Source organism: Microcebus murinus, chromosome 1 (assembly GCF_040939455.1).
Source record: "Microcebus murinus isolate Inina chromosome 1, M.murinus_Inina_mat1.0, whole genome shotgun sequence".
NCBI classification, from domain to species: Eukaryota; Metazoa; Chordata; class Mammalia; order Primates; family Cheirogaleidae; genus Microcebus; species Microcebus murinus.
The window spans coordinates 29,352,500-29,373,933 of record NC_134104.1 but is presented as its reverse complement, the minus strand read 5'-3'; the positions used below and the strand labels follow the sequence as shown (position 1 = coordinate 29,373,933).

At 33.1% G+C, this 21,434-nt stretch overlaps 1 protein-coding gene across 16 annotated transcripts in view; it reads right to left on the bottom strand.

Moving 5' to 3' along the window:
- ROBO2 (roundabout guidance receptor 2) overlaps positions 1 to 21,434 on the bottom strand; it is a 1,246,890-nt gene that overhangs the window by 102,572 nt on the left and 1,122,884 nt on the right. For all 16 annotated transcript variants that reach the window (XM_076000825.1, XM_076000828.1, XM_076000830.1 and 13 more), the window contains 2 exons: positions 12,264 to 12,388; positions 7,946 to 8,117 (listed from right to left, as the gene is read on the bottom strand). In XM_076000825.1, the coding sequence (XP_075856940.1) occupies positions 7,946 to 8,117; positions 12,264 to 12,388 (297 nt within the window). The remainder of the gene's footprint in view (positions 1 to 7,945; positions 8,118 to 12,263; positions 12,389 to 21,434) is intronic.

The window sequence follows — 21,434 nt, the reverse complement described above, 5'->3', positions numbered from 1 at the left end:
ATACAAAACATATTATATATAATATAAACACATAAAGGCATACGTGACTTCCACAGGGAAAAAAATAATGGTGGATTCTAATTGGGAAGCAACTGTGAAAGAAATAGTCTTTGATCAAAAAGGTCATCTTGTATTACATTGTACATAATAAAAAAACCATTTGCTTAATGCTCAAATCTCTTTTGACCACCAGCTTTTATAAATACCAGCTTGTTTTACTATCTATTTCCCAATCTATATGCATCATCTTTATTACTAGAGCTTACAATTTTCAGGAAGAAAACATTAAATTAAGTAGGCCTTTCAAAACCTATCACGAAAAAGCCAGCCAATTTTGTTAAAATTAGAATTTATGAAATAGGCCCCTTACATATCAAAATACTGTGGACTTCAATTAACCTAATCATACTACATCAGTGACAAAAACCTAAGGAAAACAGTAAAAAATTATTTATTGTTTACAAACAAAAATTAGAAGCATTTATTTCAATGGTTTTCTTCATCAAATATGTCATTTTAGAAATAAAATAATCTTAGGAGAATTGGGGATTGCAATATTATAACTATTCTGACTGATTGGGCAAATAGAAATTCAAACTTTATGGCTCATGGGTCAAAAATAGGTAAATGCACAAAACATTATGAATAATTTTTCAATTCAGTCGGAAAGTGAGTCTGAGTCTGTATTACCAGAGGAGAATGTATATATTAAATTTTAAATGATGCTATGCTTTTGCTTGAGATTAAATATACCTGTGTAGAATTCAGGTAACTTCTTATAACCTGCCTTTATTGTCATATCCCTGAAATCATTAGATGCAGCCAAAGGTCATCTAATTCATTGTTTTTGTTTTTGTTTTAGTTTTTTTGCTACCTAAATGAATAGCTCATCACCTTTTGAATGAATTTGATCAATAAAGTAATTGTAAATCTCCTGGCCAGTAGGAATTTTCAGTTTCAAGGATGTTATGAGTAAAAGATGACCACAGGTTCCTATGACATTAATGTCAAAGGTTAAATGAACATTTAGGAATTCCAGCGATCTGTGAACAACTTCATGGTGTTCTCTAACTATGCATTATAAATCCTCAATAAACCATTTATATAAGATCATGATGTGGCATTTATTGTCAATATAAGATAAAAATACATTTCATCTCTCCAGTCTTTTTAGATTCTGTTTGTTCCACTCATAGTAATCTCATTATGATTTTCTAATTTTCTAAGCAATAAAGAAGAAGAGAAAAAGAAAGAACAGTGGCAATGTAATAATAAAAATGTCTTTTAAAGAAATATTTTGAAACTCATGTATATTGGAACATCTTAGTGTAATATATCATCAGTAAAATTATCACACAGTATACCATCTTTCATTACCATTAGCAATTTCATTTTATATGAACACTTGAATTAAAAATATTTTTAGAAAATGAGTCCAAGTACAAAAATGTAACAATAGAAACATTGATATAGATGGAATTCAGGTATATTTTGAAGATATTTCAGGTTTGGTTCAAGACCATTAAAATAAAGCAAATATTGAAAAAAAATGAGTGATACAAATTTTGGGGGTTCCCAGAGCATATAAAACTTATGTTTATACTATGTTGTGATCTATTAATGTACAATAGCATCATGTCTAAAAAAACAATGTACATACCTTAATTTGCAAGTATTTTATTGCCAAAAAATGATAATGATAATGTAAGCCTTCACCAAGTTCTAATTTTTTTGCTGATGTCAGTTCTTGTCTTGATGTTGATGGCTGCCGACTGATCAGGGCAGTGTGGCTGAAGGTTGTTGTGACTGTGATAATTTCTTAAAACAAGACAACTGTAAAGCTTACCACATCAATTGACACTTCTTTCACAAAAGATTTCTCTGTAGCAAGCAGTGCTGTTTGATAGTATTTTACACACAGAACTTCTTTCAACATCGTTGCTGCTTTATCAACTAAGTTTATGTAATATTCTAAATGTTTTACTGTCCTTTCAACATTCATGACATCTTCACCAGGAGCACATTCTATCTCAAGAAACCACTCTCTTTGCTCACCCATAAGAAGCAACTTTTCCATCCATCCAAGGTTTTATCATAAGATTGCAACAATTTAGTCGGATCTTGAGGCTCCAATTCTAATTCTAGTCCTTTTCCTTTTTCTACTACATACATAGTTACTTTCTCCTTTGAAGTTTTGAGCCCTACAAAGTCATCCATGAGGGTTGGAATCAACTTCTTCCAAACTCTTGTTAATGTTGATTTTTGACCTCTTCTCGTGAATCATGAACATTCTTAATAGTATCTAGAATGGTGAATCCATTCCAGATGGTTTTCAATTTACTTTTCCCAGATTTATCAGGGGAATCACTATCTATGGCAGCTTTAGCCTTATAAAATGTATTTTTTAAATAATAATACTTGAAAGTCAAAATTATTCCTTGATCCATGGGTTGCAGATGGATGTTGGGTTAAGAGGTATGAAAACATTAATTTCTTTGTACATCTCCATTAGAGCTCTTGGGTGATAAGGTGCATTGTCAAGGAGCAGCAATATTTTGAAATAAATCTTTTCTTCTGAGCAATAGGTCTTAACAGTGGACTTGAAATATTCAGTAAACCATGCTATAAACAGTTATGCTGTCATTTAGGCATTGTTGTTCCATTTATAGAGCACAGGCAGAGTAGATTTAGCACAATTGTGAAGAGCCCTAGAATTTTTAGAATGATAAATGAGCATTGGCTTCAACTTAAAGTCACCTCTATCTAACAAGAGAGTCATCCCTGACTTTTGAAACTTTGAAGCCAGGCACTGACTTCTCTTTAGCTATGAAAGTCATTGATGGAGTCTTCTTCCAAAATAAGGCTGCTTTGCCTACATTGAAAATCTGTTATTTAGTGCAGCCACCCTCATCAATGGTCTTAGCTAGATCTTCTGGATAAATTGCTGCAGTTCCTATACCAGACCTTGATGTCTTACCTTACCCTTTTATGTATGAAGATGGCCCCTTTCCTTAAACCTTATGAGCTAACCTTTGTTAGCTTCAAACATTTCTTCTGCAGCTACCTCACCTCTCTCAGCCTTCACAGAATTGAAAAGAGTTAGGCCATATTCTGGCTGAGGCTTTGGCTTAAAGGACTGTTGTGACTAGTTGATCTCCTATCCAGACCATTAAAACTTTCTCCATATCAGCACTAAATCTGTTTCACTTTCTTATCATTTATGTTTTCACTGGAGTAGCACTTTTAACTTTCTTCAAAGACCATTCCTTTGTATTCACAACTTGGCTAACTGCTTGGCACAAGGGGCCTAGCTTTTGGCCTATTTCAGCTTTTCAGGTGCCTTCCTCACTAAGCTCAGTCAATTCTAGCTTAAGATTTAAAGTGAGAGTCATACTTGAACACTTAGGGGTCATCATTAGGTTATTAATTGGCCTAAATTCAATATTGTTGTGTCTAAGGAAATAGGGGTGCCCAAAGAGAGAGAGAGAGATGGGGGAAGGGCCAATCAGTGGAGAAGTCAGAACACACAACGTTTACTGATTAAGTTCACTGTCTTATATAGGTGTAGTTTGGGGCACCCCAAAACAATTTCAGTGGTAACATTAAAAATCATTGATCACAGGTCACCATAACAAATAAAATGATCATTAAATAGCTGGAAGTATTATGAGAATGACCAAAATGTAACATAGAGACCTGAAATGAGCACATGCTGTTGGAAAAATGGCACTGATAAATTTCCTTACACAGGGTTGCCACAAACGTTCAAGTTTTCACAAAAACGTGGTTATCTGAAAAGCACAATAAAGCTAAATGCAATAAAACAAGGTATGCCTCTGATTATTTGTTTCTATGAACATATGTTCTCATTCTACAATGGAATTGCAATTGGCTCTGATGTCCTATATCATACTACAATATATATGTTCAAAATGAAAATAATATTTCACATATTGTCAATAACCAATCTGAAAAATCAAAATTATGAATAGAAGCTAAGTCATCAGGCAATATGTGGCAATGTAATATTTAGAGACAGTTATTTACAATATGTGTGTGTATATATGTGTGTGTGTCATTAAATATGAAAGGTTTCATTTTAAATCAAAAGTGTAGTTTATTATATCTCAAACAAAAAGCAATACAATTAATCAAAATATACACCTAAACTATCAACAGTTATGTCATTTATATATATATATATTTTATTTCAGCATATTATGGGGGTACAAATGTTATTACATATATTGCCCTTGTCCCCCTTACCCTTCGAGTCAGAGCTTCAAGCATGTCCATCACCCAGTTGGTGTGCATCGCACTCATTATGTATCCCCTACCCCCACCCCCCGCCCAACACCCTGTAAATGTTATTCTTATATGTCCACTTAGTGTTGATCAGTGAAACCAATTTGCTGGTGAGTACATGTGGTGCTCATTTTTCCATTCATGGGATACTTCACTTAGTAGAATGGGTTCCAGCTCTATCCAGGAAAATACAAGAGGTGCTAGATCACCATTGTTTCTTAAAACTGAATAGTATCCCATGGTATACATTTTATTAATCCACTCATGTATTGATGGGCACTTCGGTTGTTTCCACATCTTTGGACACAGTTGTGTCATCTTAACGGTAGCTTGTTTATGCCAGCAGCAATGCACCCTGAAGAACAAGCGGCCATGAAATTACAAAGGGCATTTTCCACAGCTTGTTGAGAATTGAATATCTTTCCTTGCAAGAAGTGGTCCAAAGCCTGGAAGAAGTGGTAGTCAGCTGGTGCAAGGTCTGGTGAATACAGTGGATGACAGAGAGTTTCCAACTCCAGCTGCTATAGTTTTAAGCAGCATTGTGCAACAGGTGGTCAAATATTGTTTTTCAGGAGAATTGGTCTATTTCTATTGACCAATCTTGGCTGCTTAATTGCAAGCATCCTCATCATTTCATTCAACTGCTTGCAGTAGACATCTACTGTAACTGTAATCGATTGAGCAGGTTTCATGAAGCTGTAGTGGATAATACCAACACTGAACCACCAAAAAAGACATTATTAGCTTTTTTTGATGAATATTCAGGTTTGGACTGTGTTTCAGTGCTTCATCTTTATCCAACCATTGTGCTGAACATTTGCAATTGTCAAAAAGAATCCATTTTCATCCCATGTAACAATACAATTTACAAATGGTTCACCTTTATGTCGTGACAACAACAAAAGGCAAGCTTCAAGATGATTTCTCTTCTGATGCTTATTTAATTCATGCTATACCCATCTACCCAGCTTCTTTACTTTGCCAATTTGTTTTAAAAGGTTCAATATTGTTGGAATAGTAATGTCAGACCTTGCTGGTAATTCATGAGATGGATTTGCTTCCACTACAACTTTCAGCTCATCATTATCTACCTTGGTTTCAGATCACACATGGAACTCATTTTCAAGATTAACACATTAACTGCCATGTGAGTTGTATTTAGCTGACTCTAGTTTTGAGCCTTGGGCCTCAAGAAGCATATGTAACTCACATGTGTCTTACCTTGGAAGCCACATGAACTATTTTTCAAGTTGCATGTAACACACACAGAGAAAACAATAAAAATCAAATTTTCCATTAAATTAGAAAGGATCATTTTGTTTTCAAAATGCTTGTTCTATTTATGTAATAAAACACTGTGGCCCCAATGGAAAAAAAATTTTTTTCTAGTGTGGCAGTCAATGTATTAAAATCACCAGAATGGAACTTCTCAAACCATCAATCTATAATGCATTCATTATTCACATCCTTCCCAACACTTCGTTGATATTTCGAGCTGTCTGAGCTGCACTGGTTCCATGATGGAACTCATATTTAAAAATAACATGAGTTTTTGACTTATCCATGGTTTCACAAAAATTGCTCTAAAATTTTTTTGAAAGATAATTACAAACCAAACCATGCATTTGAAAGGCTAAGGATGTATCTTTACGATAAAAACAAAACAAGAAGCATCAAAGTGAAATATCAGCCGTCAAACTTAGTACTTAAGGAAATCAGACATTTCATACTTAATAACCTTAATATTTAGTTCTTATAGTTTGATTCCTTTACTGTCAAAACTAACAACTCTATAATCTCCATTCAATGTTTCTGCAAAAGGATCTTGACTTTTTGGTTGCTTATTTAAGTAAAAATCAATGTAGGAATTAATATTCAAGCCAATTGTAACAAAATGGTTGGTTAGCATAAAATTTAAGCTTGGTTATCATTTTTTAAATTTTGATCTCAGAAACAAAGCTAGAATAATGTCTGTTTTGTGAGATACCATCAACTAACATAAGTTCTCCAAGGTTTTCCTTTTTATTTCATCAGACATAATTCTGAATATCCACCTGTTTCATGAACCATTTCAGTCATATCAACTGGGCTGTTTTATCACTTTTGTTTTTTTTTTACAAATGTCACTTGCCTTTTCAATAACATATTTTTTTGATTTAGAAACATTTTAGAGTTAGTGTTTCATAAAATTCTATAAAAAGCTAGATTATAACAGATATCTTAAGTTTGGAATGTTTTATAGTAATACAAAATAAAGCTTAGGCTTTGTCCAGAATATCTTATTTTTCAAGTATATATATCTGGACATTTTTACTGATAGTAGAAAATACAAGATCTTCAAAATGATAAATAATTATCATTTATTCTTTTAAAGAAATATGGATGTATGAAGAATTAAAGGTCTTGCTCATCTAAGAGAGAATTTTTTTTATCACTGCTACCCTTGAACCTGACTTCTCCTTTCAGTTCCACGACAGTAAATCTCTGCAGCATCAGCAGGTGCAGCCATTAATGACTCAATGTCCCGGCAGCCAGTGTTTTTCCTATTTATTCCCATTCCTGACATGTCACTGAATCAGATCATACCTTGGACAGATTTTTTAAAATATTGCCTTTCTATTCATTTTAAACGACCTTTTAATCTACATGTAAATTCGAATTGTAAGAAAGCACGTCAAATTTCACCAGCAGACAAAAAAAAGAATCAGAGAGGCCACAGACTATAGGTCTTACATCTCAGAAGCCAGCATTTGGGAAAAAAAATAGACAAAAACTAAACCTCTCACAATGTAGGTGCCTCACTTAAGATGTAAAGTATATATGTAGACATAAGCATAATAATTTTAGCACTCATCAGTACTTTGGAAATTATTTAATTTAATACTTAGTGCATGTATAATTAAAGTCATAGGAATATCCTGATGTGATAAGCTAACCAAACACTCATCTCGTTTCACTGATGGTACTAAAAGTGATATCTTCTCTTAGAGTAAAATAAAATTATTAGTGTCTATTAAAAGCAATCATGTCAGTGTAAGATTACATTAAAATATACAGATTGTATATCTATATGCAGTAAGTGTGATGCCATTTCTTTAAAATAAGACATCATTATTATTAATTTTTTAAACCGGGTCTTGCTCTGTTGCCCCAGCTAGAGTACAGTGGCATCATCATAGCTCATTGCAACCTCAAACTCCTGGGCTCAAGTGATCCCTTGCATCAACCTCCCAAGTAGTGGGAACTATGATGTTTGCCACCACGCCAGCTATTTTTTTCTGTTTTTATAGTAACAAGGTCTCACTATGTTGTCCAGGCTGTTCTTGAACTCCTAGCCTCAAGTGATCCTCCAGCTTTGGCCTCCCAAAGTGCTAGGATTACAGCCATGAGTCCCAGCTCCAGGCCCATCATTACATAAGAAAATTAAATAAATTGCCTCTGATGTTCTTTGGGAAAATAAGTGGTATTAAATCAGGGAGAATTAGAAACTATTAAGAAATCTTACTTTAATCTAAATCCAAACTTAGAAGATAGGCATTTATCTAAATGATTTGAAAAACCAGAAAACTCCGCATGGTTAATGTGTATCTTGAAATAAAAATCATTATTTTCACAAGACAAATCTATAATAATAGCGCACCATCAGTAACTTCCAGTTGAGCTTTTGCTAAAATGCTTCCAGCCACCGTTAAGGCCTGGCAGATGTAGTAACCCGCGTCCGAACGCTGAATGTTGGTAATCGTGAGGTCTCCAGTTGGTGACACTGAGTATCTACTGTTGGGCTGCTGGGGTTGGTTTGGGAAAAGTAGGTTCTGTGGAAGCAAACACAATCTCATCAATATTCTTTTCTCACTTGGAACAATGATTATTTTAATAACTACTACAATTATAAGAATATGATAGGAAAAATAAAATACATAGATTTAAAAATATATGGTACAGAAATGTTTAAGTGACACACAATGGGTTTCACTGGGAAACTTTTTGAAAATCACGTGAAAATAACATGCTCTAAGAAGTCAGCATGCTCTAGTTGAAGGAACAATTATCCATATTCTCAAAAAGTGTGGCTCTTTATCTCTATCATTTATTCTCTCCTGATTTTCTGCTAGGTACTAATATCTTTGAAACATGGTTTTCTCATCTGTAAAATGGGCAGAATAATGCATCTAATTCAACTCCTAAAACATTGTGAGAATCTGACCTGTAATATTAGCTGTGAATGTGCTTTATAAATTGAACAGTATAAAAAGAATGCAAGCCTATAATTGCTTCTGATCATTTTGAATATTGACAAGTCAATTGAATTTCTCTTAAAGGTATTCAAGAAAACTGAACCTACTTCTTCTATAAGGTTTTCAAAGGTCGTAACAGCTTTGAAAGGAGCTATGAACAAATGCTACTATGTAAGCAAGATTAAGCAAATTGTTAGAAATAAAAAGGGGATGTAGAATGTTTCCGAAAATGTGCATGTTGCCTTAAAGAATTTCATGATAGTATTTCCTTTTAAAAAATTATTATAGTTTACTCTATGTTTAATATTAAATAAATATATCCCAATCACAACTTTCAAAAGTTCTCACACGAAAGCAGTAACATTAATTTGGATGAACTATGTTGCTTTACTGTTATTCAATTAAGAAAAAACATTTGGGTATAATAAATCATATTGAGGTATGTTTCCAAGTTAGATTATAAATAAGAACATATCATATTTTTATGTTGTATTTACTTACAAAAAAAGAACATTATAACCCTCTGGGATCTGTTTCTTGATATAGTAATTAATTTTCCAAGTTTGTAATTAAACAGTTTCAATACGTTGCAATCAGGAGGTAATAACATTCAATTAAAGGCACAAGACACATTTTCACCTTAAAATGTTTTTTACCCTTGAAGTAATACCAATGGAAGAGGATAAAATAGGGTATTAACACTTTTCAATTACGCTAAATGACTTTAATCCTGCAAATGATGTCCTACTTTAATTAGAAGCTCTTCTCTTTATTGCAACATGATGGATGTCCACTTTATTAGATTCAAGTGTGACACTATAAGCCCACTTTACATAAACATTACCATGTTATTAAACTCCTTCTAAAAGGAGTGATGTTTGCTAGCATGTCAGGAATATAATTTCAATATGCTATTGACCTCTTATAAAATTTGTAGTACTAAATAAGGCTGGACATTTTCACGCACATGACACATAATTTGAGAACAAGCTGATTCTCCTGTAGAATCCAAATGTATTACTAAAATAAACCATCTAAAAGACAAGGGTTTAAATTTTAAAGCCACTTGAAAATGATACAATAACTCAAAGTGTGCACTTTCCTACAATTAGCCATTAGAATACTAATTTACATAGCACTAATGCATCAGATGGGCTTTATTCTCTCTGGGATCACTTCCTCTACAATGTAATATCAGTCCACCTTCTAAATGATTCGTTGACATGGAAAATGGCATTTGATGGAGGTTAACCCATCATCTTTATTCCCTGCTTGTATGACATGGGCAAAAGAAAATGGATTACAAGCAAAAATCAGGAACTCTACACACTTCTTGCCTTGAAGTGTCTGGATATCCTATTAGTGCTAATTGTCATTATCAGCACATATTGAGGAATATGAACCATTAAGTCCAGGCTCTTAACTATTTCTACTGATGGATAGTCATGGATCACTGTAAAAATTGCATACTGGAGACAGTAAGACCAATTTATTTTTCTTAATATTCCAATTCATGATTTGAAAATTCATAATTTGCTCAAGCACTTCTATCTTGTTTTCATTCTCTCTTTCTCTTACCCTCACCCCCAACAATGGGAGGGACATAGATGGAGAAAAGAAAACTATACATAAGATTACCATAAAATCAAAGTACTTAACTGGAAATTTTGAATAAACTTTAACATTAATATCTCTGTAATTACAGCCATGTGGTCAAATAACAGAAAAGGAATACTTGCATGCTATTTAATCATTATTTGTTTCAAAATCATTTAAAAAAACATAGTTTATTTAAATACTATTTTATTTTTGGACTACAGGGCTAATATACATTTTATGCAATATCTTATATTCAATTTGGAGCTATATTAGAGGATGTGATTTACACATGGTACAGTCTTCTATGTATAATAACAAGACAAATTATGATGAGATTTCATCCAGTGCATGGATCTAAAATGTAAATTTGCAATAATAAAATTTTCAACACCATTATATTTACTATCAGTAACATAAAATCTTGTTTGACTTTATAATGTATAAAGCACTTTTACATATAAACTAACCTAATCATTTAATCTTCAAAACTAGTGTGAAGTAAAATATACTACCCTCAAATTTTAGATAAATAAAAAGAGCTCCAGTAAAGTAAAATAGCACTACAGAGATTGTGCAATTTATAAGAGGAAATAGTTTTAAATTTTCTTATTTTTTTCAGTGTGTGTGTAGTGTGTATGCATTTGTCTGTTTAACTATGTCACATTACATTCACTTTAGAGTTGGTATGATTTCATATGAAAGTAATTTTTAAGTGACAAGTCAAGAAACCCAATGAGTATAAATCTTTTTTATAGTTACTGAATGATAAATAAGATTTGGGAGTTAAGGCCTGGACCAATTCTGATGTGGGATAAGGCAATGACTATCACCTATTCTTATTGCCCTATTACTACCCTAACATTCTACATGTCACAAGGGAGCGGACTACAACAAGGAGAAGAGGAAAGGAAGAGAAGACATTTGTTCATCCACACTGAGCTATTAAAATTACTAGCTTGGGGTGGTACAAGAATGTATCAGAATCTACCCACGACAATTAGAGATGACAAATGAACAGAACTTCTAAGGCCTCTCTAGCCAGGTAAACATACATGCGTTCCAATTAACACGTTCTTTAAATGTAGCTTAAAACATTTCCCATCTCTGACAAAGCTTTCAGATTTCCTGAAACTTTTAGTGAAGATTTCCATTATTCTAAAGGAAATTCTTTTGAAACGTGGACAAATAACAGAATGTGGTAAGGAAGACAACCATTGTATCTCTTCCTGAGAACTATATGCCTTGTCATGGATAGCTTTAGAAAGTCTAGAACAAAAATATCTCTAGTCTCTTTGGAAGGCACAGATAAATCCTTAGGCATAAGCCACAATTTTTGATCTAATTTAAGTGGGAAATTTCACTCATTGCCTCTGAATCTAGAAGCTCAGGAGTTGTTCAAGTTTGGACCAATTTCTAAACAAGAAAATAAGATACTCAGCTAACTTTTCTCAGACACCCTGAGAGGTCATGCTACCCAGAGAGGGCCCTGGAGAGGACAAACAAGGGTACAGCAAAGTTAAGGCAGGTATTAGTTCCTTCTAGCATATCATGTATTATTTCCTGTCTAACCCCGCTATGAACTAATCCAGAAGGAAGGAAGGGGGAAAATATTTGTTCTAATCATAAATGGAAGTATACTTAAAATAATCATAACAAAAGTCATTTATGCTGTCTATCTGAAGGAGAGGATTGAAATGAGATTATAGGTCAATGAATAACAGGAATATTTTTTGCATGTTTTCCATGTGACAGGGACTGTTCTAAGCACTTTGTATGTACTAACTCACTTTACCATACCACATAACTCAATACAAGGAAATAAAATGATCATCTTTATCATCAGAGATTTTAAGTAGCTACAGAGGTTTTGGTTGTAATTTTTAAGATAATCTTGTTACACTGCTTTGTATCTAGTCTAGGTAAGGTACAGAATTTTTAAAATTAATACTAACAAATGAATGCTGTACTAGAATATCTGATTCCCACTTACTTTAGAATTTGTGTTTTTATTAAGAAATAAAATATATTCAACACTGATAATGAGAGAGACAAGGTAAGCTTTGAAGAGCACCAGAGACAAGGGAAGTTCAAAATTTCAGAAAAGCAGTCAACCCTCACACTCACCTGGCTGCCTTCCTTCTGCCAAAAAACAGCTGGCTGTGGATTTCCTTTAGTTTCGCAGGGGAATGTCACCGTTCGACCTTGAGCAACAATCTGATCTCTTGGCCTAACCACAAACTGTGGAGGAGCTATAAATTAAAAGGAAAGAAAGTGTGTAAATATCAACCATCGATAAAGAAGAAGATATCAAGGAGAAAATCTGGTACTAGTTAGATTGCTCAGTGCCAGAGAAAGGCGACAGTTTTCAAATTACCTTTACACATTTTTCAAAACACAAAGAGAAAGACATTCTATTCTACCAATGTGAGGAAAAAAGAAAAATTATTAGTAGACATGTTTTAAATGTTGTATACTATAATCTTGTGACCTATATATACTTGCAAAGGAAATTAAATTGTTTATGATTTTTAACATTTTTTAAGGAAAAATATGGCTTCCAAATTTGGTTCTGCTGTTTCAATAATGATAGAAAGAAATCACTCTCTTACTCAACCATCTCCTACCTCTAAAAATCAATCTATTGGCGAGTACTGATTGTTCATATAATAATTACAAGATGTTGTGTAAGGTTGTGGTCCCCAACCCCTGGACCGCGGACCAGTACCTCTCTACACCCTGTTAGGAATAGGACCCCATAGCAGAAGTGAAGCAAGAGAACCTTCACCTGTATTTACAGCTGTTCCCCATCACTCACTTCATTGCCTGAGCTTTGCCTCCTGTCGGATCAGTGGCAGCATTAGATTCTCACAGGAGCACAAACCCTACTGTAAACTGTGCATGCGAGGGATCTCGGTTGCATCTTCCTTATGAGAACCTAGTGCCTGATGATCTGAGGTAGAGCTCAGGTGGTGATGCTAGCACTGGGGAGTGGCTGCAAATAACAGGTTAGCATTTGTTTGACTGGCCCATGGCCCACGCTAAGAAGTGGCAGATGCAAAGTAGAAGTGTTGGGAGCTTTAACCCTCTAACAAATGTGGTATGGATTATGTGGGGGGAGTGCTTAGTCAACAAAGTAGGGAGTCTGCTTGGGAGATCAAAACAAGTGGTGTAGGTGAAGTTAATGAGATCAAGATGCAAGTAACTCCTAAAGAAAAGAAAGGGATGGAGGGTAAAAATCCTAAGAAATGCCAAACTTAAATTGAGGCCTAATGATAATGACAGAGAAGAGAATAAAAGACAATAGACAGTGTAACTGGAAGCTCTCACAAAAGCATTGTCTTTACATCACAATTCTGTTTTGTTAAAGAGAAAACACCCTATTTATTTCATGAATTTTCTAATCATCTATCTCTACTTTAGTTGCAAATGCTAGAAAACTAAGACCAATAAAACATTTTAAAATCCACTCTAATATTTAGTGCATGGTGGAACCGTAAAGAATGCTAACAATAAGCAATATCTGGTAAAGGTCTTCACAGGGAATTCTTGCAGTCCTTCAGGACAAAGGAAGTGCAGGTCCAAGAATGGAATAAATATAGAGTAGCCTCAAACATATAACCAATTACTCATCCTTACAAGAATGCTAGCATAGAAGAAGCAACAGCATTTTTTTTCAAAAACTTCACTGGGATTTGTACTGACTTATTTTTTGTTATTCTAATATGCTGCCTCCTAATTCAACACATCCAACACATACCCCAGGGACAGAAGGGATAAATCTACAAAGTGAAATTATCTTCTATAACTATAGATAACAGAAGATTCATTCTAACAGTATAGAGTACCTAGATTTATTAATCTATTTGAACATACTGTGGTTTATGTTGCCTTGTGTTTTCAGGAAATTACTTGCTTCTTACAATCTTCCTGTTATTTCTACACAATTCTACTGAATCAGCAATTGCATTGATTTTTCTTCCATGTTTTCTAATAAGAATGATAGTTTAAATCAATGTTACAAAATTACTTTAGGAAAAACTCCTAAAACACTGCAATGCCCATTTTTCAGTATACATGTGCAACCACCAGGTATTTGTACCAAAAAAAAAGACTTAAGGTTAGTTTCTGTCATCTGTAATATTCTAGAAATATTATATATGTTCTGAAAAAGTTAAGGATGAGTGTATAGTTCTTTACTTATTTGCAATTCTATGAAAGAAACGAGATAATGCCAATATGGACACTTGCTAAGTGAGAAATATTAAGTAATTTAGTATGTATTTCATTATCAAAAATTTGAAATCCAATTCAGTCAAAATCAGTTCTTTAACATTCTTTCATAAATTCACATATTTAGTTTATTAATTTGTATTGCTTTGGGTGAGAAAGAATTTAAATTGAATCATATAACTAGTTAGTAAAACCTTAGTATCCTAGATATGCTGTTCTTTTTTATATAATTTTTAAAATGAAATAGCTGAGAACACACATGATTGAAATAATTGACTGAAATCATCAAATGAAATAGCAAATGAAAGCAATAAAATATAAACATTTTATAGTTTTAGGCACATTATTTTACCTAATCATCTATAACTTTCTGTTAAAATATCATCTCCACTTTAGATATAACTACAGACTTCCATGAATTTGATTTTCAAACTTTTGAAACTGTTTATTTGTAGGGGAATAATTTTGCAAGTTCCTTTTGGCATCCAGGTTGTACAATTTTAAGACAGCTGCTCAAATATAGTTACCCAAATAAGTACTGGCAAATGACCACATACATGCATCCATTCTTCTGAAAAGATATGATTTATTCATTCAAAATGTATCGATGGACTGCAAACTATGAGACATTCTGCTTGGTACAGGGAATGGGAAGCCAATTAAAAAAATAATTGTTCTTGCCCTATGGTAGAGACTTCCAAGTAAATATATAAATAAATAAATACTGTTATTCAATTTTTGCATAATAATAGAAAACTGCAGAAGGCATTGGAAGAAAAAGAGTGGAACAGAACCAGATTAGAGCATGTAGTGAGAAAAAAAAGAGGAAAGATGCCAGGAGATGGCTATACTTGAGCTGTGTTTTGAAGGACAAGAGTTGAAAAGATGAAGAGGAGTAAGGTCATTTGGGACAGAGAAACGCAACACAAAATGCAGAGATGCATGAAACTGGATTTTTAGGAGAGTGTAAAAGATTTTGAGAATAAAAGAAATCTAGGAAACAGAGATGATTTAGGTAGAGCCAGATAATCTATGTGGTAAGCATTTAAAAGTTTGTCCTGAAAGCCATGAAGATGTTTTTGCAAGAAAAATATAATCGGATTTGTGTTTTGGAAAGAATACTCTGAAAGCAATGTAGATGATGATTGAAGAAAGGACAAAAACACAGGGCTGGAAAACCTCAACAAGTTGGGAAAGAAAATCCAGCGGAGAATTACTATTCACAGTAGCACCTAAAGAGAACATTTCATCAGAAGTCTTGAAGGACAAAGAAATTCTGCAAGATCACAACATAATGTTTACCACTGATAATATAATCTAAAAAGGTCAGGAAATAATTTCTTGAACTTTTACTCAATACTGAATTTCTTTAAAGACCACTAACAAGAATCAACTAGCATCTGTGTTATTCATCCTATGAAATATCTTTTCCTGTGATGTTTACTTACATTGTACTTTTATTTCAAGTTATTATAAATATGCTGTATTTCTAAGGTATCCAATAGCTTATTGTTACCAGAAGTTAAGCCACATTGATCTTGCTAAAAGTGGAATCTTCTCATTTTTAAAATTAAAAAAGAAACTAACAATGTTGAAATGTTTAACAAAGCAAAAAATTTAAAGAGTATTCATGTCTCTGAAAATGAACATCATTTCCTATTAGACCCTGAAGTTGGGCCAACAAAACGAGTTGCATCAATCACTCTTACTTTTGTAGACTCTCTTTCTTTGCCTAAGATCTTTATTGCAATCTTCTCTGAAGAAATATCAGCTAAAGAAATTTATTTTTGAGGTTTTAAATGAAAAACTGCATCAATAATTCTTTTAACTCTCCACAGTTTCAGTATTTCTGCCAGGTGGCAGTGAAAATGGTTTGAAAAATCTATATTTGGCTGATGGCACCAATGGGAGGGAGTAGACAGAGGTAGCATTTTATCAACATAGCAAAATAGCACAAAGTGTGCTACATATAAAATGAATTTTCTGTAATGGCTCTCATTAAACATAAAAAAAAAACCCACACAATTAGGTCCTCAGATGACAATTCAAAACACACATTTAAACCCAATGTGAATTAAAGAGATTGAGTTATAAACTCCAGAAGAACATATCAGTTATAGAAATGGCAATTCTCCTATATGTTTCTAAGAAGAAGACTATAAAATACATATTTATTTTCTCTCTAAAACCTGAAAGCATTAGACAAATCTTTTGTAACTATGTTGTAATAACCTACTTGCTTAATCAGTCAAGTGATTATACCTTATTGCTTCAGCTATAACAAGAAATGAGATGAAGCGGAGTAGCACAATTCAGTGTTTAATCAACACTTACAAGTTAGAAAAACAATAGCTCTGTAAGAAAAGTAGGTTGCATGATTTCCAGAGAAGTAGACCCAACTATAACAAGGTCAATTAAGATTAGAGGTCTGGGACAGTTTACTTGAAACTGTGTTTTGAGAATTTAAATACAATGCACAGTAAATTAGATTTGATTTCTTCTAAATTATGCTTTGATACTACATTCAGCCTAAGCTGGCTTCAATCAAAGTCACGCTGCAGCTCTGTTATGCTAATGTTTTCTGGTGAGAGCGAGTGGGTGATATGGAAATCAGATGGCTGAACATGAGTAGGAAGCACGGGCCATGCATGAGGTGGGCTTTGAGATGAGGGGACGGGGGAACCTAAAGGTTAATCACATCATGTTCAGAGTTGTTTCAACAGGAAAATATGACTTTCTATGGCAGGCATTAACATGGAGATAGTCATGCAACAGTTAGGTACATTAATATGTGAGACAGGGTGGTTATAGGCACACTCAGCTGCTCTCTTTCTCTGAGTATAATTTTATGCCTGAATGAACATTTTATTCTGTAATAATAAACATTTCAAACTTTGTGAAAAAGTAGAAAATTTTTTCTATTTAATATATTTGTTTGTTAAATACTAATATATTCTATAAGCATATTTCTCTTCCATCATTTGCTTGAGTTAAAGATTTACTTAGCCACAAACTGTTTAATACAACAATAATTAACATTAATTGAATGCTGATTAAGTGTCAGGGATTGTGTTAAACCATCCGCAGACATTATCCTATTTAATATTTTAAAAGTCTTATGTTTTAACTTACTACCATTATGATGTAAAGACCAGTAAACTGAATCTTATGAAGGGTACACAGATTTCTTAAAGAATTAGATCATAGGACAGATTTGACTTCTGGTTTATTCCAATGCCGTAATTGTACCTCTTAAACTCCGCTGAGCTGCTAGATTGGATTGGTTTCCTTCAAACCATTATCTGATTAACTGAAAATGTATCATGACTAATATCGAACAGAAAAGCAAAATTTTTATAAGATTTGAAAAATCATAACATTACGTTTTTCCCAAATAATTGATTTTATTATTAAAGTAACATAATTCTTGCTCTTCTGACTATAAGTATAAATTTTCTTAAGTATGCTTTCTTCAAGTCACTCTTCACTCAAAAACCTACAGTGCTTCTCATTGCATTGCAATGAAACCTACAATGCTTGTCATTGTAATGCCTGAGAATTATTCTTCTCAGTGTAGCATTTTGGCTTCCGTAAGCTGGCCCAAGAATTTTCTGTCTTGACACTCATTTGCCCCCAAACTAGCTTCAGCATTTCAGGAGACCAGTCTATTTTCAATCACTCGCATATGTATTTGCTTGTTCTTGTGATTAACCCATCCTGATATCTATTATCCTTTGGTCCACCTTGCCAACAGCAATTAACCTGAACACTCTCTGACCTTGTACTTGTCTTGTGTTCTTTCCCATTTAAGGTACTTGTCCTTGCTTATATTACCTTGTTTCTTTATTTTTTCCCCTTCCTATGCCTCTTGCTTCCATAGTTCAGTTGCTAGCTTTTACTGGCATTGAGAGCTGTCTACCATTTAGCATTTCAATGGTGCCTTTACTTGGCCTAGAAAAGCCCCAAATAGTGAAGGAACACTGAATGAATGCTTTTGAATACTAAATTTAAAAAAAAAAATCTTGCTGTAAAGCAAATACTCAATGTTTTTGTCATCTCATTATATCTGAGGAGTGTTTCACTTTCCCGCCAGTGACAGTGACTCACTATCATGGTAAATTGGATAGAGGAAGTCAAAGACAATATGATCTTTGGGGAAAAAAAATCAACCAATTCTGACATGTCTTCCATAGAGATTATCCCTACATCAAGTCAAAAATTTATGACCTAAAGAATATAAATGAGTAGCCATCATCCCAGTGTAATGAAAAACACTGTAGACAAATATAGACATTGTATAACAGTCAGTCCTAGAGCTTCCTGCAAAAAATTAGTTAATAAGCTTGCAACTACTACATGAAACAGAGAGTGAGAAGTCATTTCATTACAATGCAATATAAACCAGGAGTAAGAACTGAATGTTTACTCAATTTATAATCAGAACAGGTTGACTTCTAATTGATAAATGCTGTTTCTTCAACTTATTTAATTCTTTTTAATTGTTACTATTAACATTTCACTTGATTTTGAAAGAATTTCTGTTAATAATATTGGAAATGCATATATAATGTCACAAAATAATTGATTTGAAGCTTATTAACACATAATTCATCTCAGATGAAGCAATGTATTTATAATGGAAAACATAAAGTAGGCATATAGGATTTAAAATAATCACTTTTATAAAGACCATTTAATCACATTTTACTCATTGTCACTATTTTCAAAGAATGTAAATGATCAAATTGCTAAATTACATGACACATTTTCAGTTAATCAGATAATCGTTTGAAGGAAACCGAACCAATCTACCTTTCCAAATAACTGTTTTTATTATTGAGTTCATGGCAATGAATCTTCTAGATCAGTGATATGTTTTCTTTCCCAGACAGTAACTTATTTGTAGCTAATATTAAATATACTTATTCCATAGTAGAATATAAATATCTATAGCTTTTCTTTCAATAATAATCAAATATATACATATATTAATATGCTGCTTTAATGTTTAATGAACAACAAAAAGTACTAACTGGTTAGTGCTTTCAGAAATATGAAAAAGTAAATAGTTAAAGAGAACATAATTATTACAATGAATCAATCCTTAGATTCTTCATCTATTAAGACTTAATACGTGACTCATTAGAGGTCTCACATGTACATACAAATTGTATTCATTCCTCATATGAATAAAGGCATGTTGCTTTTATGCAGCTATTACTCTATATATTTTTAAACCACTTAATGGGATTTGTTGATTGTAGGAAGACTAATTTTGGAGGGTTTTTATAATATCTGAAACTTCCAAAATAGCTCTCAGTTATTCAAAATTTGATAACTAAAATAGTCAATGCAGTTAGCCAATTATTATGTAATGTGACTATAAAAAATAATAGAAGTAACCTAAATTGCCAAGTATAGTAACAAAAGTAATGCAAAGGAAGGTCAAAGGTACGGAATTTATTGTGGTAAGTTGACACACACCCAAAAAAGTATAGGCAAAACAAGAGTAACTTATTAAACCTTTGACAGAGAAATCAAAGAGAGAGAAAGGAAGAAGTAGAGGGAGAGAAAAAGATAGTAAGTGGAAGAAAAGGACAAGGAAGGGAAAGAGAAGAAGGGAAAGGAAGAGAGGAATGAAGGGAGTGGGGAGAGAGACAGAGAAAGAAAGAGAATTTGATTTGTTCCTTTAGATTAAGTTGGTAAGGAAGGAAGGGTGGAGGTTGTTCCTCACAGATGGAAAAACACACAGGTATAATGTTTGAGAGGTGAGTTTCTCAGCCTGCCCCAATGCACCATTACCCACACCAAGCTTCTTTTTAGCCTTTTGCAATCTAGGGGGGTCTGCTCCTTTAGTGGGCTTGTTAAAGTGAAGGATTATGTTAGTGGAAGTATGTCTTTTTTCATGTAAATGGTCTTTACTGGCTTTAGCAAGTCCAGTCTAATCTAGTAATGGTATTAAATATTTCTACCTTGCAATAAATGTAATAGTTTACTCATAATGCAACTAAGTTGGACATTTTTACAGACAATTTTAACTTTATAACATTTCAGATTACTAAAAATAGATTTCCTTTCAATTATAGGTAAGTACAAGAAATCATGTAACTAGAGGAAATCATTGTGAGATTCCACATTCACGTTTCATAGAACTCTTGAATTATACATAGTTATAAATTGAGAGCTCCCTAGAAAAATCTTTCAGAATTTTAAACAAATTCTGAACTTCTGAATCTCATTTCCAATATGATTTTGTCCTTTACCAGTAGGTAGGTTTGCTTTTCTACTCTCCTTTCTTGCTATAATACTGGGAATAAAACAATAAAATTTTATTTTCTTCAGAGGACTTACTTTGTGAGGGATACACTATTAACTTAAAAACCAAGTGATTATTAAATAAGGCGATATCTACATTATTCCTAAAGAAATGATCTCATTTTTGACCAAGAAAGGGAGAATAGTTTAAAGTGTGGTAAAAAAAAAAACAAAAAAAAAAAAAAAAAAAACTCGTTTCAAAGTCCTAAATTCCTAAATTGGGAAAACTGTACTTTTCATATCTGGAGAAGAGGTTCTAAGTGTGGGAGTTAAGAAGGTAAAACTATAGCTTAAAAATGGCTCTTCAAGTATATGGTGAGACAAGACATCCATTTTCACTCACTTAACCTGTCAACTTGCCAGAACTGTCATGTCAGCACTCCAGCTAAACCACAAAGGCTGATCACATCCCATTATCTCATTTTTTAGAGAAAGATTGCATGAAGATGCCAATCAGAAAAAAGAAAGAAAGAAAAAACTTGCAACCAAGGAACAAATGTACTGATGCTGAAGGGTTGCTTAGTTAACAGAATTTTAATATGCAACTGCAATGTTTCTTAATAACATTAATTACACGCTTAGTAAGTCACCATCCTAACTCATTAGTGCTTTCTTTTTGTTGTATTTTATCTCCTACTAGCAGAATGGGGAATATGTGATTGGCCTGTTACCATTAATGTTGCTTAATCTTTTTATAGCACTATTTAAAGCTGCTTGCATAAACATTTTCTAGGCAAGTATTACCTATGT